We start from the raw sequence: 17,930 nt of genomic DNA, 5'->3' as shown, positions 1-17,930 counted from the left end.
CTGATAAACCCATCGTAAGTTGAAAGTCATAGGTCACAAATGCATTTAATACACCTAACCTATTGAACATTGTAACTTAGCCCAGCCTACCTTAAACATGCTCAGAGCACTTACATTAGCCTACAGTTGGGCAAAATCATCTAATACAAAGCCTATTTTATAATAAAGTATTGAATATCTCATATGTAGTTTATTGAATACTACACTGAAAGTGAAAAACAGAATGGTTGTAAGTGTACCAGCTGTTTACCCTTTGGCTCAGGCAGCTGACTGGGAGCACGGCACACTGCTGCTGCCCAGCATCATGAAAGTATTGTAGAGCATATCGCTAGCCTGGGAAAAGATGGAAATTTAAATTTTGAAGTATGGTTTCTACTGAATTTGTATCACTGTTGCACCATGGTAAAGTTGAAAGATTGTAAGTCAAGCCATAGTTAAGTTGGGGACTGTCTGTATTTGAATCTAGATAGATTATACTCACTTCTCCCATGGGCAAACTTACTGATGGAGTTGGAGAATAACTGAAAGGAAATCTGCCTCCTTTTATCATTATGACAGAGGGGGCTTCCTAGTATCTTTCCATTCAGTGTGAATTCTTATCATCTCAACAAAATAACAGTCATTGTTGGAACTCATTTATAAATTTAAACATCAAATATAAATTGTTCTCTTTTGTGTTTTTTTCCCTTATAAAACAAGTTATGAACTATCCTTCATAATTTATTCTGTATTTAAATAGCACTTTATAAAAAATGTTTATTACATCATTGTAATGCAGTGCTATAATTAAAGATGGTATGTGCCATAAAAAAATATGGATTTTGTTAGGATCCTGTGTCTTGGGTAGGGTTCACATTTTAGTGAAACACTTAAATCTGCAGAGGCTAATATTATGAGACTGATTTTCTGAAGTTACCTAGGAAAATCTGTCTCCTCATTTTTTCATGTTACAGCTATGTCCACCAGTCAGTACTTCTGTCTTGAAGTGGTGAATGTCATTTCTTTCTTTCTTTCTTTCAATATTTATTTATTTAGGCTGCACCAGGTCGTAGTTGCGGCATGTGAACTCTTAGTTGCAGCATGCATGCAGGATTTAGTTCCCTGACCAGGGATCAAAGCTGGGCTCCTTGCATTGGGAGTGCGGAGGCTTACCCACTGGACCACTAGGGAAGTCCCGCCATTTCTTGAGATAGGAAAATATTTTGGTTCTTCATGAATAAAAGTTTATCTAATAGCTAGAGGCCCAACTTGATGGTCTTCTGTTTTTCTCATCATTTTCCTTTCTCACTTGTCATTTTAATTGTGTTTCTCTCCTCAGTTGCTCTACTGATCTTTTCATTGCAACCAAAATGTCACCATATGACAGCCACGTTAGGATTCCAGTATCAAGTTAGACCTAAGCCATGTTGGCTCCATCTCATACATAACTCCTAGTAGAAAAAGAGTTAGGGGGATAGGAGAACTTTTAGGATAAGAGGGGAAGCAATGAGAAGAGGAAGAGTGGTATAGTAAGCTGTAGAAGCTATAGCTTATTGCCCAAAGCACCATTAGAAAATTGTTAGCTAAAGGGAAATAGGAGTGTTTAAAATATCACCCAGACATGGGTCATTTGACATGATATGTGACCTTTTTAAATAGAAATGATTTGCCCATGTTGTTTTGGGTTTTTTAATCTTATTTTTTTTAATTGTTATATTTATTTTATTTTTGGCTGCATTGGGTCTTCATTGCTGCGCGCAGGCTTTCTCTAGTTGTGTTGAGCGGGGGCTACTCTTCGTTGCAGTGTGCGGGCTTCTCATTGCGGTGGCTTCTCTTGTTGTGGAGCACGGGCTCTAGGTGCAGGCTTCAGTAGTTGTGGCTCGCGGCCTCTAGAGCGCAGGCTTAGTAGTTGTGGCACATGGGTTTAGTTGCTCCGCGGCATGTGGGATCTTCCCGGACCAGGGCTTGAACCCGTGTCCCCTGCGTTGGCAGGTGGATTCTTAACCACTGCACCACCAGGGAAGCCCCCCCACCCCATGTTGTTTTGACAGGGATTCATGTGGAATAAATATTTAAAGTACATTACACAATATAGTTGCCATGGCAACTCAGCCTGTCACGCTGATGCTCTTAAGTTGTACAAACAGACTCCTATGTTGGAAATGTTTATTAAGTTGTCAGATAATGCCTATTAATAAACTGAAGGAAAATTCTAAAATAAACATATCCTCTCTATAAAAATAACTCAACATTCACAGTTGGCTGAATAACTACAGATCTTTGATATTTTTTTCAGAGAAAAACAATTCTAATTCATTAATAATAGAAAGGATTACATGTCACCAGCCTAAGAGCTGGAACCAGAGGTATAGAGAGGCTGTTAGATTACTATTTAAATCTAAACATTATCACCTCGCATTTTTTCAGGTTTTCTCAACTTAATGAAGCGAAACCCCACTATATATTAGATCTCTGTCTAATAGTGAAGTTATATAAAGTTGGGAGCCATACTTAGGTTACAAAAGCGGATAGCCCATGCTTGTTCAAAGTTCTAGAATAATTTTAAAATTCTGAGAAGACAGTTTAACATAAGTACCAATTTTAAATGCACATGCCCTTGACAGAAAATGTGTCTTACAGAACTTTTCACATATAGTCAAGAATAAATGTGTAAAGAATTTACACCATAGCATTATAAAATGGTGAAAGTTCAAAACAACTTGCATCACTACAAAATAGGAAGAAGAGTTAAATTATGGTACTAAGCAGGTATTAAAAATAGCTACTTTGGTGGTGTCCCAGCCCAGTAACACAAGATGGCTGAAGTGGCACTGGGAGGGTGAGGTGGAGGAGACAAAATGCAGTGGGGTGCAGAGCATATAGTCCATCCCCTTGTGACTGGCCCAGCAATACCCTGGGACCATGTCCACTTCTCTGCTGTCAGTTGGCCTACCAATGCCATACCCAGCCACTCATGGCCTCCCTTCTCCCAAGGAGGTCTATTTAGCTGGAAAAGAACTCCCTCTCATGCTAGCACTAAAGATACAAGAAAGTGAGAGAAGGGAGAACTTCATTCATCTTAATTCCTGGGGACTTAGCCCCCTGAATATGAAGATTTTCTCCTCCCCCCAAACTGAGGCAGCTTCTGCTTTCTGCCCTCTTGGCCAGTGGTTTTAAACATTTCCTCTATCAAGACCCTCTTTTTTTATATACATATTCTTTGCTCCTTTCATGGATTCCTAAGATGTGAAAGATTTTTATCTGCCAACCTGCATAATGATAGCGTAATCATTTCCCCCTTTCCAAATTAACAAAGCCTTCTGTAATTGAGTATATGCTAAAATCAGTGCCGTAAGAGGTGGAGGATATCATAAGTCTTCCAAGTACATTCTGTATGTCAGGCACTGTGCTAAACAGTTTACATGAATTATCTAATCTTCAAAACAGTGCCATAGGGAGATTTTTATCTACATTTTACAGAAAGTGTAGAAACTGAGAATTAATATTCTCAGGTTCACATAGCAAGTGGCAGAATCACATATAAAAAGTGTTTGTATGAAAATGTATAGAAAGTGATCTGGAAGAGGACTCCTGTGGGAGATGGGAGTGATAAAGAAGAACTTTGAATTTTTTACTTTTTTCTGTATTGTTTGAATTTTTAATACAAGCATGCAGTACTTTTGTAATTTTGAAAAAATACATTTTCTCAGAAATAGGAAAAGAAAATTTTGGCACTACCAGGCACTTAATGTAAACTGTCCTGAGGGATTTTCCTCATAATTTAAAGGTGTATTAGGCTCCAAAGTAGATTTCAAGGGTGGAAACTACACTTTAGCAACATTCACTTAAAATCTGTAGAACTCAGGGTGTCTGGCGTGGGATAGGTAGCCTGAAACAGATTTCCCTGAGGAGCTCATAAGACAGTTTTCATGGCATTCCTCCATTTTCTTTCCTTTTTTAAAACTCTTTGTATTCTTCCTTTTCTGCTTTTTTTTGTTCCTTTTTTACATCTGTGTGTACAATTGGAGCAAACACCTTTTTATTCTTTCTTGCTCATACTGTAGACGTGCTAGGGATGCCCCTGGGGTATTTCCAGTCTCCTTTAGCAACCCTAAGGAATGAACTCTGCTCAATAAAGTGAAGTGTAAGTGTGGTCTGCATATGCTAAAATTAATTGGGTATTGGATCAGGGTCTCTTACTTATTAAAGCTAAGTAAATGATATTCCAAATGTTTGTTGTCTTGAGAGAATTGATCAGTCGTGTGTTGGTATACAGTCATAGAATTAAAAAAAAATCAGAAGTTTTTTTTTTTAAAAAAAAAGAATTTTGTCACCTACTTTGGTCTGTATTTCCAAGCACTCCAACTCTGGCTAGACTCTAGCCTCTCATGTTATGGGACACAATGAGCCTCATATCTACTACTAACTGTATTTCTATCAGAAGTGAATGCCTCCTCCCTACCTCTGATTGTCACTTTAAAGTGTTTTTTCCTTTTGCTTTATTGGGGGTGGGAGGAATTATAGACCCATCATGAGGAAGTTGGTCAATTATATTAGAAGTACAGTGTCATTTCCACTGTTCTTTTTCTCTCTAGCTTCCCATTGACCGAGGTGGAGGTGAAGGAAAGGCCATGTACATTGACACCGAGGGTACCTTTAGGCCAGAACGGCTGCTAGCAGTGGCTGAGAGGTAGGTTACTGGATCAGATGAGAGAAATATGGCTCCATATGTCACTGTAGTGATTGCCAGGGCTAGTCTGGCTGAAGGGTGTCTCCTCTTCTCTCTTATTGCTCTGTATCCCAAAGTCATATGTGTGTTTCAAAAGAATAACCTTCCCTAGAGAAAAACATGCTTCTTTAGTCAAAAATCTATGAGTAGGGCTTCCCTGGTGGCGCAGTGGTTGAGAGTCTGCCTGCTGATGCAGGAGACACGGGTTCGTGCCCCGGTCCGGGAGGATCCCACATGCCGCGGAGCGGCTGGGCCCGTGAGCCATGGCCGCTGAGCCTGTGCGTCCGGAGCCTGTGCTCCGCAACGGGAGAGGCCACAACAGTGAGAGGCCCGCGTACCACAAAAAAAAAAAAAAAAAAAAAAATCTATGAGTTGCTGTCAGACTGGATAAAAAACAAGATCCAACTATATGCTGCCTTCCAGAGAACCACTTAGATTCAAAGACACAAATAGGTTGAAACTAAAAGGATGGAAAAAAGATATTGCATGCAAACAGTAACCATAAGAGGGCTGGAGTGGTTGTACTAATATCAGACAAGATAGACTTTAAGACAAAAAAAAAATCAGTAGAGGCAAAGAGGAACGTATTAGAACTAAAAGGTCAGTTCATGGGGAAGATATAACAAATGTAAACATATAGAGACCTAATAGAGCCCCAAGATATGTGAAACAAATTGATATAATTGAAGGGTGAAATAGTCAGTTCAAGCATAATCACTGGGGACTAATGCCTCACTTTCAATAATGGATAGAACATTTATCAGATGCCCTGATAAAAAGCATCTACAAAAAACCTACAGCTAGCATCATTTTAATGGTAAAAATCTGAATATTTTCTCCGTAAGATTGGAAATAAGGCAAGGATCTCCACTCTCACTACTTATTTTCCACATTGTACTGTAGATCCTAGCCAATGCAGTCAGGCAAGGAAATGAAATAAAAGGCATCCAGATTGGAATGGAAGATGTAAACTATCTTTATTCACCAATGATATGATACTGTATGTAGAGAATCCTTAGGAAACTACACACAAAAAACTGCTAGAACTAAATTAGTTTGTCGCAGGATGCAATCTCAATATGAAAAATCCATTGTACTTCTGTATACTATAAATGAACATTTCAAGAATTAAGAAAATAATTCCATTCACAATAGTGTCAAAAAGAATAAAATACTTAATAATAAACTTAACAGAAGTTCAAGACTTGTACACTAGGTACTTCCCTGGTGGTCCAGTGGGTAAGACCCCATGCTCCCAGTGCAGGGGCCCCAGGTTCGATCCCTGCTCGGGGAACTAGATCTTGCATGCTGCAAATAAGACCCAGTATAGCCAAAATAAATATTAAAAAAAAAAAAAAGGACTAGTACACTGAAAACTAACATTGCTGAGAGAAATTGAAGATCTGCATAGAGAAACATTCCACATTCATGGATTGGAAGATGCAATATTATTAAAATGGTAAGGGAGTTCCCTGGTTGCCTAGTGGTTAGGATTCTGGGCTTTCACTGCTGTGGCCCAGGTTCAGTCCCTGGTCAGGGAACTGAGATCCTGCAAGCAAGCCGAGGTGCAGCAAAAAAAAAAAAAAAAAAAAAAAAAACTCAAATTGATCTATAAGTTCAACACAATGCCTATTGAAATTCACCAGGACTTTTTTGCTGAAATTGACAAGGTGATTATAAATTAATATGGAAATGTCAAGGACCCAGAATAGCCAAAACATTCTTGGGAGGAAAAAAAGAACAAAATTGGAGGTCTCAGGGCTTCCCTGGTGGCACAGTGGTTGAGAGTCCGCCTGCCAATGCAGGAGACACGGGTTCGTGCCCCAGTCCGGGAAGATCCCACATGCCGTGGAGCGGCTGGGCCCGTGAGCCATGGCCGCTGAGCCTGCGTGTCCGGAGCCCGTGCTCCACAACAGGAGAGGCCACAGCAGTGAGAGGCCCGCGTACCGCAAAAAAAAAAAAAAAAAAATTGGAGGTCTCAGTCTTCCCAATTTTAAAACTTACTATAAACAACAGTAATCAAGACAGTGTGATGCTGCCATAAGGATAGACATATGGATCAATGGAACAGAATTGGTAGTTCAGAAGTAAACTGTTGCGGGACTTCCCTGGTGGCGCAGTGGTTGAGAATCCGCCTGCCAATGCAGGGGACATGGGTTCGATCCCTGGTCTGGGAAGATCCCACATGCCACGGAGCAGCTAAGCCCATGCACCACAACCACTGAACCTGCGCTCTAGAGCCCGTGAGCCACAACTACTGAGCCTGCGTGCCACAACTACTGAAGCCCACACACCTAGAGCCTGTGCTCCGCAACAAGAGAAGCCACTGCAATGAGAAGCCAGCGCACCACAATGAAGAGAAGCCCCCACTCGTTGTAACTAGAGAAAGCCCATGTTCAGCAATGGAGACCCAACACAGCCAAATAAATAAATAAATTTATAAGAAAAAAAGAAACTGTTTCACTTGATTTTTTTTTTTTTTTTTTGCAGTATGCGGGCCTCTCACTGTTGTGGCCTCTTGCATTGCAGAGCACAGGCTCCGGACGCGCAGGCTCAGCAGCCATGGCTCACGGGCCCAGCCACTCCGCGGCATGTGGGATCTTCCCGGACTGGGGCATGAACCCGTGTCCCCTGCATTGGCAGGCGGACTCTCAACCACTGCACCACCAGGGAAGCTCAGTCACTTGATTTTTGACAAAGGTGAAAGACAATTTGGTGGAGGAAATAATAGTCTTTTCAATAAATGGTACTAATGTAGTTGGATATCCACATGCAAAAAAGATAAATTTAGACCCTTACCTTACACTATACATGAAAGTTAACTAAAAATGGATACCATTCGGGTGATTCCTCAGAAAATTAAACATAGAATTACAATATGATTCAGGAATTCCACTTCTGAGTATGTACTCAAAAGAATAGAAAGTAGGGACTCAGACAGATAGTTACACACCAGTATTCATGGCAGCCTTGTTCACAGTAGTCAAAAGGTAGAAACAACCCAAGTATCCATCAACAGTTGAATGGATAAACTAAATGTCCTATATACATACAGTGGAAAATTATTCTCAAAATGGAAGGAAATGCTCACAGTATGTTACAACATTGATGAACCTTGAAACCATTATGCTAAGTGAAATAAGCCCGTTGCAAAAGGACAAATGTATGATTCCTCCTATATGAGGTACTTAGAGCAGTCAAATTCATAAAGACAAAGTGGAATGGTGGTTGCTAGGGGCAGGGGTGAGGAGAATGGGGGGTTATTGTTTAATGGGTACAGAGTTTCAGTTTGGGATGGTGAAAAAATTCTGGACATGGATGGTAGTGATGGTTGCACAACAACGGGAATGTACTTCCTGCCATTGGACTGTACACTTCAAAAAGATTAAAATGGTAAATTTTATGTATATTTACTGTATATATATATATATATATATATATTTAAAGAATGATAGTCCTATATTTAGCTAAAATTATAAAACTTTTAGGAAAAAAACAGCAGAAAATCTTTGTGACCTTGAAGTAGGCAAAGATTTCTTAGATACAACATGAGAAAGCATAGTCTATGAAAGAAAAAAATGATAATACAGAGTCAGTTTTCATTTAATCAAAATTTGAAACTTCTGTGCTTCAAAGAGCACTATCAAGAAAATAAAAAGACAACCCAAAGAATGTGAGAAAATATTTGCAAATCATATATCTGATAAGGTTCTAGTATCAAGAATATATAAAGAACTCTCACAACCCAGCAGTAAGACACCCCAATTAAGAAATGGGCAGGGCTTCCCTGGTGGTCCAGTGGCTGAGAGTCCGCCTGCCGATGCAGGGGACACGGGTTCGTGCTCCGGTCCGGGAAGATCCCACATGCCGCGGAGCAGCTAGGCCCGTGAGCCATGGCCGCTGAGCCTGTGCGTGCGGAGCCTGTGCTCCGCAACGGGCGAGGCCACAACAGTGAGAGGCCCGCGTGCCGCAAAAAAAAGAAGGGAGGGGGGGGCAAAGGACTTGTATAGACATTTCTCCAAAGCAGATGTAAAATGGCCAATAAGCACGTGAAGAGATGCTCAACATTATTAGTCAAGAGGAAGTGCAAATTAAAACCACAGTGAGATACCACCACTAGGATGGCTGTAATGAAAAAGATAGTAACAAGTGTCAGGGAGGATGTGGAGAAACTGGAACCCTAATACATTGCTGGTGAGAATGTAAAATTGTGCAGTCACTTTGGAAAAAAACAATGTGGCAGTTAAACATAAATTTGTCATATAGCCCAGCAATTTCACTCTGGTTATGTACCCAAGAGATGAAAACATGTCCACACAGAGACTTGTTTGTGGATGTTTATAGTATTGTTATAGTAGCCAAAACCTGGAAACAACCCAATTGTCTATCCACTGATGAACGAATAAAATCTAGTTGATCCATACACTAGACCACTATTCAACAATTAAAAGGAATGAAGTACTGATACTTGTTAGAGCATGGATGACCCTCAAAAAACATGCTAAATGATAGAAGCTAGACATAAAAGACCACATATGATTCCATTTATATGAAATTTCCAGAAAGAAAATCTGTAGTGGGAATTCCCTGGCAGTCCAGTGGTTAGGACTTCATGCTTCCACTGTAGGGGGCATGAGTTCGATCCCTGGTCGGGGAACTAAGATCTTGCATGCCACGAGGTAAGGCCCAAAAACAATAAAAAAAAATCTGGAGAGACAGTAGATTCGTGGTTGCCTGGGACAGGGAGTAGAAACAGAAAGTAACTGCAGATAGACTTGAGAAGTCTTTCTGAGCAATGGAAATGTTCTAAAACTGAATTATGAAAGTCATTGAATTTTACACTTAAAACAGGTCAATTTTATGGTATATAAATTATTCCTCAGAAAAGCTGGTAAAGAATTTGTTCATTTTTCTACATCCCCTAATATAGCTTTCAAATAAACTCTCAAAATTGTTTAACTTAATTTTCCCTTGTCTAGGGTCAAATGTAATAATTTGACCCTACCACACATTTTACTGAAACCTAGTGATTAAATGGAATTTAATTGCATGTTGAGATGTCAGATTCACATTGGAACCTGCCTGGCTAAGTTGAGGAGAATTTTCTTTTCTAATTCGTTTATAATTATAACCAAATTCTCTTTCCCAGTTTACAGTTTGAGGAATCCAAGTCATCGAATGTACACCATCGAGGCATAAAATTAGGTCAGAACAGTAATTGTAGCTCTTTGCTTCTGCTTACAAAATCCCTGTCAAGAAGAAAGAATTACTTTCTTGCGACCTGATCTTAGTTTTCTAAAGATGAGTATAGTAAAATGTATCTTCCCTCCCAAAGTTGTTTTTGGTGTTCTACAGAGATCACACTTAATTTTTAAGTATGCTGTTTTATTAGTTGAAGAGTTCTTTGGGATAAAGTCATTAAGATTTTGTCCAGTAATATAAATGGGTGTTCAGATAGGATATATGAGACAGTAGAATGTTGGCTATGAGGACTGGGACTTTGTTTTGATGACTTGCTGTACCCCCAAGCCCTTGAACAGAGCATTCAGTATTTGTTAGTGAATTAATACTTATTAATTAGAGCCATGTTTATGGCTGTTTTTGTCAACTGAAAGAAAAATGTTTAAATAGAAATTTCATTAATTATTTTAATCACTTCTACCTATCATGAAAAATTTTTATAACTGAGTTTGTTTATGTATATTGCATTTAAATTTATATTTCTGAGAAAGTTACAGGACAGGGCCTCCTCAAGATAATTAATACCTAATTTCCTTTCACAAGAGAACAACCCTCACTGATTAAGTTTTGCCATGCCTGTTGAAGAATATTAACCCACATTCAGGTGACTAGCTCAGGGGGTCTAAGACTAGTCCTCAGTATAGCTGCATTAGCATCACCTGAGAAGTTGTTCAATGGAAATCCTCTGATTCCACTCCAGATCTATTGAATTAGAAACAATCAAGAGACTCTGAGGATAGGGTCCAGCAATCTGGTTTTGGTTTTTTGTTTTGTTTTTTTTCTGGCCATGCTGCATGGCATGCCGGATCTTAGTTCCCCAACCAGGGATTGAACCCATGCCCCCTGCAGTGGAAATGCAGAGTCTTAACCACTGGACCACCAGGGAAGTCCCCAGCAATCTGTTTTAACAAGACTTGTATGTTAAGAATCACCTGAGGGGGCTTCCCTGGTGGCACAGTGGTTAAGAATCCGCCTGCCAATGCAGGGGACACTGGTTGAGCCCTGGTCCGGGAAGATCCCACATGCCCCGTAGCAACCAAGCCCGTGCGCCACAACTACTGAGCCTGTGCTCTAGAGCCCACGAGCCACAACTGCTGGAGCCCGTGCTCGGCAACAAGAGAAGCCACTGCAATGAGAAGCCTGCGCACCGCAGAGAAGAGTAGCCCCCCAGGTGCTGCAACTAGAGAAAGCCCGCGCACAGCAACGAAGACCCAACGCAGCCAAAAATTTAAAAAATAAATTAAAAAATCCCTTGAGGTTTTTTTTTTTTTTTTTTGGCTGCATTGGGTCTTTGTTGCTGCGCACAGGCTTTCTCTAGTTGCAGTGCGTGGGGGGCTACTCTTACCTGCGGTGCACGGGCTTCTCATTGCGGTGGCTTCTCTTGTTGCCAAGCACGGGCTCTAGGTGTGTGGGCTTCAGCAGTTGTGGCTCGTGGGCTCAGTAGTTGCGGCACACGGGCTTTAGCAGTTGTGGCTCGTGGGCTTAGTAGTTGTGGCACACGGGCTTAGTTGCTCCGTGGCATGTGGGGTTTTCCCGGACTAGGGCTCGAACCGGTGTCCCCTGCATTGGCAGGCAGACTCTTAACCACTGGGCCAACAGGGAAGTCCTATTTGTTTTCTTTTTGAAAATAGCCACTCTGGCAGGTGTGAGGTAATATAGCTCATTGTGGTTTTAATTTGCATTTCCCTTGTGATTAGTGATACTGAGCATCTTTTCATGTGCCAGGTGTTTGTTAAGTATGCAAGTTATCACAGCTCTTCCCTGAGCATTGTGATTCATTGAGTCTGGTTTAGACCTAGGTTTTTTTTGGCAGTACGCGGGCCTCTCACTGTTGTGGGCTCTCCCGTTGCGGAGCACAGGCTCTGGACACGCAGGACACGCAGGCTCAGTGGCCATGGCTCACAGGCCCAGCAGCTCCGCGGCATGTGGGATCTTCCCAGACCGGGGCACGAACCCATGTCCCCTGCATCGGCAGGCGGATTCTCAACCACTGCGCCACCAGGGAAGCCCGGAATTTAATTTTTTTAACAGGACATCCTGTTAAATGATTCCAGAACTTCCTTAGGAAGTTCTGGAAACACTAAGAGAAGTTGCTTATTTCCAACCAACTTTTTCCAAGTTGTTGGAATTGAAACTTCTATGTGCTGCATCAGGAATATAAGCACAGAGATCCCCATAGTCGTCTTTGTGAACTCTGTTGAGAGAAAAGCCAGGATGATTCTTTGTTTTTCTAGTAAATCTTCCATATTCTGACAGCAAAAGATAATCTCCATTCCTGATAGTAGATTATATCAGTGTTTCTTGAGGCAAGCCTAGAAGACTTGTGCAGTACAGTACTTAGGCCTCTTCAGTCTTTTTTTCTGTCTTATAGTCATGATTTAAATAAAGAAAATTTTATCTCCTTATTCCCATTTGGTCAGGATCCCAAGGTAAAACTCTATCTTCACTTCATTTTCTTATCTCCATGCCCAGACTTAACAAATTCATCATCATCAATCCACTTAATACAAGAGCTAGACTTCCATTCCTGTTGATAATGGTGAAGAATAGCTGGTGAAATGTCCAGAAAAGTGCAAAGACTGCATGTGCCTAATATGATGAATCAGTTCATCATAAGATGTGGAAAATTCAGTTGGATAGAGTGGGATCTCCTGATATCGAGGTTCAGCTTCTTGCAGTGTTATTTCAAGTGCTAGAACATTCTTTTGTTTTTCTATTCTTTTGGGTAGGAAAAATGAGAGGAAAACTATTTACTAAAGCTAAGTCTCAGAAAAATAGGTGTGACACCGTGTATGCTTTTGTAGTGATCAGAATCTACATAGAATAGACTACTTTTAAAAGACTGATAAAATCTTAAGCATAGAAGTTTTTGGTTCTCAAGGAATTATAGCACACTGATTTTGTTTAAACATTATCTTTTGAACTGTTACATAAGGGAGTCAGTATTATACTTTTGGACTATAATGATTTTAGGTAGCATTAATATGAAAATATTACTTGAGTTAAAGTGATAATATATAATTCTCTTTTGGTTTGGGTTATAGATAAAAGCTATATTCAGCAACATTTATTCAGAATGTACTAGGTATAAAAAAAATGTGCTAGTTGGAAAGGCCTAGTCTTTTCCCTCAAGGAATTTGTTGTCTAGTAAAAGAATGGCAGGTAGCTGCTCACAAGTGCCATAGAAAAGCCTAAATCAAGTTTTCTGGAAGTGCAGAAGAGGGAGAATCATGTCTATTTGAGAGGTGCAGGGAAGTTTTTATAAAAGTGCAGGTATTTAGTTGTCTTGATAGATGGATAAATCAAACTACCTTTGAAGAAATGGGGTCCCATTAGCATACATTTAATGAGAAGTTGTCTTACTTGGACCACCTTGAGTATTCATGTCTTAGGTAGCAGTTACAAAGGTGAGAAAATATAGATTGTTCTAAGAAAATAGGAAGTATTTTTAAATGCAAAGGGAAGAAAAATCATTATTGAGGTATAAGATGAATTACGGTATCACTTATTTAACCATACTAGATACATGTCACATATTCTATAACTGTAACTAGTTACTAGCAAGAAAAAGGGGAGAATAGATGAAATATACTTATTTCTCTTAAACCTCTTACAGTTTTGAGTCCTTAGAAGGTTTTTGAGCTTAGAAGGTTTTATTCCTATACAACAACAGTTTATGTATTTTTTTAATTGATCTTTGAGTGATTCATTGTTTTTGTTTCAGTCCCAATTCTGCCATGCTGCCCTTTGCTTTTCCAGGAGACCATTGTTTACTTATATTTGGAAATTTCTCATTCTAGTTCAGGAGTCCTCAAAAAATAAATTTGATTTATTCTGAAGTCCTGCCAGGTAGATCTACTCTAAAGCAGTTGCTGTCATCTCTTTATAGTTTCCCTGGGCTTCCTAATAGAAAGGGAATTATATTCTTTAGCCTTCTATCATTTCTTACGTACCCATCCAGGTAATTTCGTTGTTAGAGATGAATTTCTCATCTGCCTTAGTTCTGTGTGTAGCCTCAAAATGTTCTTTCTTCTAGATATGGCCTCTCTGGCAGTGATGTCCTGGATAATGTAGCATATGCTCGAGGGTTCAACACAGACCACCAGACCCAGCTCCTTTATCAAGCATCAGCCATGATGGTAGAGTCCAGGTATGTGGGCAATAGAAGATACTGAGTATGTTCCCAGAGCCCTTAACCTGAATCTTGTACAGGCTGTGGCCAATTTGATAGTAGCTTGAATTAGATATGGGGAGATTTAAGTTTTAGTTCCTATTTTGCCACTCTTGCTTTGTCGTTTAGGTCAAGTCACTTTTAAAATATGAAGCTATAATCCACCTGAACTTGTTGGAATTTTTTACTTTGTTATAGGGTTATTCAGAAATGGATGCTGTATAAATAAATAATATATAACTGTAAATATAAAATTTCAGGGTAATGGGAAAGAGAGCAGAATCTGACATGGGCTAGAAACAGGCTTCAGAGAATCTGTGTTCCCTGTAGGTATGCACTGCTAATTGTAGACAGTGCCACCGCCCTCTACAGAACAGACTATTCGGGTCGAGGTGAGCTTTCCGCCAGGCAGATGCACTTGGCCAGGTTTCTGCGGATGCTTCTGCGACTTGCTGATGAGGTAAGTTGTAGGGTAGGGACAGAGAATGCCTACTTTCAGGGGCCATGAATTCTAGTAGCCTTGCCGGGAGGCCAGGATACCAGGGCCTGGTATCATCAAGATATCAGTTAGATATAGAGACTTCAATCATTCATTGCTTTGTGGGGGATAGGGGTGGCAGCAGTAAGTCTCTTGGAATGTCTGACCACAAAAAAATGACATTTATCCTTTCCCTGTCAGTTTGGTGTAGCAGTGGTAATCACCAACCAGGTGGTAGCCCAAGTGGATGGAGCAGCCATGTTTGCTGCAGATCCTAAAAAACCTATTGGAGGAAATATCATTGCTCATGCCTCAACAACAAGGTAAAGTGATGGGAGAGATGGCTTCATCAAGGAATGTCGTATTAACTGTGCAATAGACATGAAGATAACATTTCCATTTGAACCTTGTTAACTGCTGCTGTTGTGTAATTAGACACAGGAGCCCTTGCTTAACCTAATTGTCATGCTCTGGTTAGAACAGGCGTTTGCTTTTAGTTCATAAAGGAATTAAAAGCTCTCATATGTGGAAGGATAAATATGAGCAACTGATGTCTCATTATTTTTAAAAAGGTTTCAATATGAGAAATCCACTGGGGGTCAGGAGGTGAGCAGAAATGCATTCCTCTGGATTGGAAGTGCCCTAAGGCAGTGGTCCCCAACCTTTTTGGCACCAGGGACCAGTTTTGTGGAAGACGATTTTTCCATGGACAGGGGTGGGGGTAGTGGGGGGGTGGCCAGGATGGATGGTTCCGGCGGTAATGCAAGCGATTGGGAGCGGCAGGTGAAGCTTCGCTCACTCGCCCTCTGCTCACCTCCTGCTGTGCGGCCCAGTTCCTAATAGGCTGCGGACCGGTACTGGTCCACGGCCCGGGGGTTGGGGACCCCTGCCCTGAGGAATACAGAAAGATCCCCAAAGTCCTTCTAGGAAGTATATAAGTTTAAAAAATTTTTAGATCTACCATAAATAGGAATAGAATTTTTTAATTATAATAACTTTTGTGCTTTGGTCTGTGTCTTTGTCCCAGACTGTACCTGAGAAAAGGAAGAGGAGAAACCAGAATCTGCAAAATCTATGATTCTCCTTGTCTTCCTGAAGCTGAAGCTATGTTTGCCATCAATGCGGATGGAGTAGGAGATGCCAAGGACTGAATCGTTTTTTTTCCTGTGATAAACCTTAAGTGCTGCAGCCTAATGGAGAGGACTGCTCCCTGAGGTTCTTCACAGGCCTCTTCCTGTTGTGACTGCCAGGAAAAGGCTTCCAGGAAAACAGCTATTATATCGGCTTTTCTTGTGGTGTAAACACGAGACAGGTCAGTAGTCACAAGCTGATCTGAAATGTTTATTCCTTCTAGAGTATATTAATCTCTATGTGAATTCTTTGGTTTGGGGTTGTTAGGTATGAAGTACCTTTGACATCATAGTGCCTTGGGGTTGACTCAGGACTAACTGCTATTGGCCAATCTTATGTCTCTAAGAGAACTAAAACTGGAGAGACCTGACTTCTCTCACTGAATAACGTTGGGGAAAAATATGCCTGAGCTATGTGGCAAAGGGAGTGGGTCTCCTCACAGGTTTTTTTTTTTCTCTGTCAGTAAAACTCTTAAATCAGAAGCAGGTAAAGTTTGTGTGTCTGAATTAGCTTATATAAGAATTTTTTTTAGATAAGGGGTATTGAGTAGGCCTGCTGGGCTACCAGCCCTTCACCATCTACTCTTTTTTAATGCTAAGAGCAATTCAAGATAGTTCTGGAATCTTAAACATTTCAGAAGCTCTTCAAGTAAGTAGATTCAATGTGGGACTGCCAATAAAGTAGTTATTTGTAGTGAATGTGCTGCTTGTAGGAGTTATTCTGATACAAGCTGAATATTTCAGGATAGGGCGTTCATAATATAGTTTTGGCTCTGGGTAGGGTGATCAGTTTCTATTGCTTTAAAACTGAAAAGTTAAAAGGGAAGTCCTACATTCAGATGATTCATTTTATACTCCTTTAACCTAATAGAAGATCTCACAAGATGGCTACACCATGGCTTTCCTGTGGCCTTTGTTTTTATTCTTTAAGTTTTGTATTGTATAGGGCTGGCTCTTGCCCAGATTATTCTACTTCAGGGGTTTGAGATACTCCTTCCTCTTCAAACTTCTACTCAGGATGGGTTCTAACCAACTCTTCCAATTTCAAAGGGCCTCTCGCCTAGTAGTAGGAGGAGAGGCAGTGCAAATCTCTGCTGTTGCCTGTGTTGATCCTACTATATGTAGGGAGATAGGAAGACACAATTTAATGCAACCTTGTTTTAAAAACAGTTCTGTTCCCTGACTTTATAGAACAGAGTACCTCCTAGGCCTTCTTTCATTTCTACATTACAGAACAAACCTGGGATGAAATAATAAAGCCACAGTAACAGATTCTGGAATGGAAGCTTGGTTCTTAAATAAAAGCACCTCCATCTTTTAGTCCTATAAAGTATTTAAGTGACCTTGACCTAAAAACTTCTCAATTTTTCTTGTAGGGAAGATTTTCTTTTCAGATGGGATTAGGCTTTGTGCTACTGGCCCTGAGAGGGTCAGGGAACACCTGCTTAGTTGGACTAGGCCTTGTTAGGCTAAAAATAAGCTCTTCTTGTGTTTTACATTTAACTAAAATTTTTTCTGGAAGTATTATTAACCAGAGAGCTTATTCTAAACTATTTGGTACTGTTTTTCTACTTGTCTGCAATAGCCTCATAGTAGAAAACAGTTATGGAAGTGTCAAGCAAGAATAAGGAGCTGATAACAAATAAACATAGAAAGGGGATTATAATCACGTCTAGTTAAATTTGGTTTATTTCAGGTTTGTACCAAAATATATTCCAGGCAACTCCTCAGATCATCATTTTCAGTCTCATAAGCCTTATGCACCGCTGTCGTTCCAAAAGCTGCCAGGACTCTGGAAGTCAAGTGGTCCAGCCCCTCAGCCCAGGAATATAGTTACAATCCACATGATTGATAGGTTGAGAAGAGGCAATACCCATGGACTCTCCGACCTTTTATCCTGGTAGGTTAGGGTGTGACTTTAGGACTATATACTTTGGTGTTGAATATTAATCAGTGAAAGAGATTAGAGAGTAGAAGTTCTGTGTTTTGTTCCTATAGCTCTTTGGAGCTTCACCCACGTCACCAGCAGTTGGAAGACAGCCTTCAGTGCTCTACCCGCACTGTACCCTAGGGCAGGTGTTATATAGTCTTGTTTTGTTTGGTTTTTTTTTTTTGGTACGCGGGCTTCTCACTGCTGTGGCCTCTCCCATTGTGGAGCACAGGCTCCGGACGCGCAGGCTCAGCGGCCATGGCTCACGGGCC

General features: G+C 40.5%; 1 protein-coding gene across 3 annotated transcripts in view; it reads left to right on the top strand.

Annotated features, from left to right (window-relative positions):
- RAD51 (RAD51 recombinase) overlaps positions 1-15,893 on the top strand; it is a gene marked incomplete at both ends in the record, with an annotated part of 32,410 nt that extends 16,517 nt beyond the window's left edge. For 2 of the 3 annotated variants that reach the window (XM_079699369.1, XM_079699370.1), the window contains 5 exons: positions 4,575-4,669; positions 13,986-14,099; positions 14,451-14,580; positions 14,800-14,921; positions 15,626-15,893. In XM_079699369.1, coding sequence (XP_079555495.1) covers positions 4,575-4,669; positions 13,986-14,099; positions 14,451-14,580; positions 14,800-14,921; positions 15,626-15,749 — 585 coding nt within the window. The remainder of the gene's footprint in view (positions 1-4,574; positions 4,670-13,985; positions 14,100-14,450; positions 14,581-14,799; positions 14,922-15,625) is intronic. The other variant, XM_079699371.1, reaches the window with a different exon arrangement.
- Positions 15,894-17,930: the final 2,037 nt, after the last annotated feature.

This window comes from Hyperoodon ampullatus (assembly GCF_949752795.1).
Source record: "Hyperoodon ampullatus genome assembly, chromosome: 3".
Lineage (NCBI taxonomy): Eukaryota > Metazoa > Chordata > Mammalia > Artiodactyla > Ziphiidae > Hyperoodon > Hyperoodon ampullatus.
Note: the sequence above shows the minus strand (reverse complement) of the source record. Positions and strands in the feature narration are given on the sequence as shown.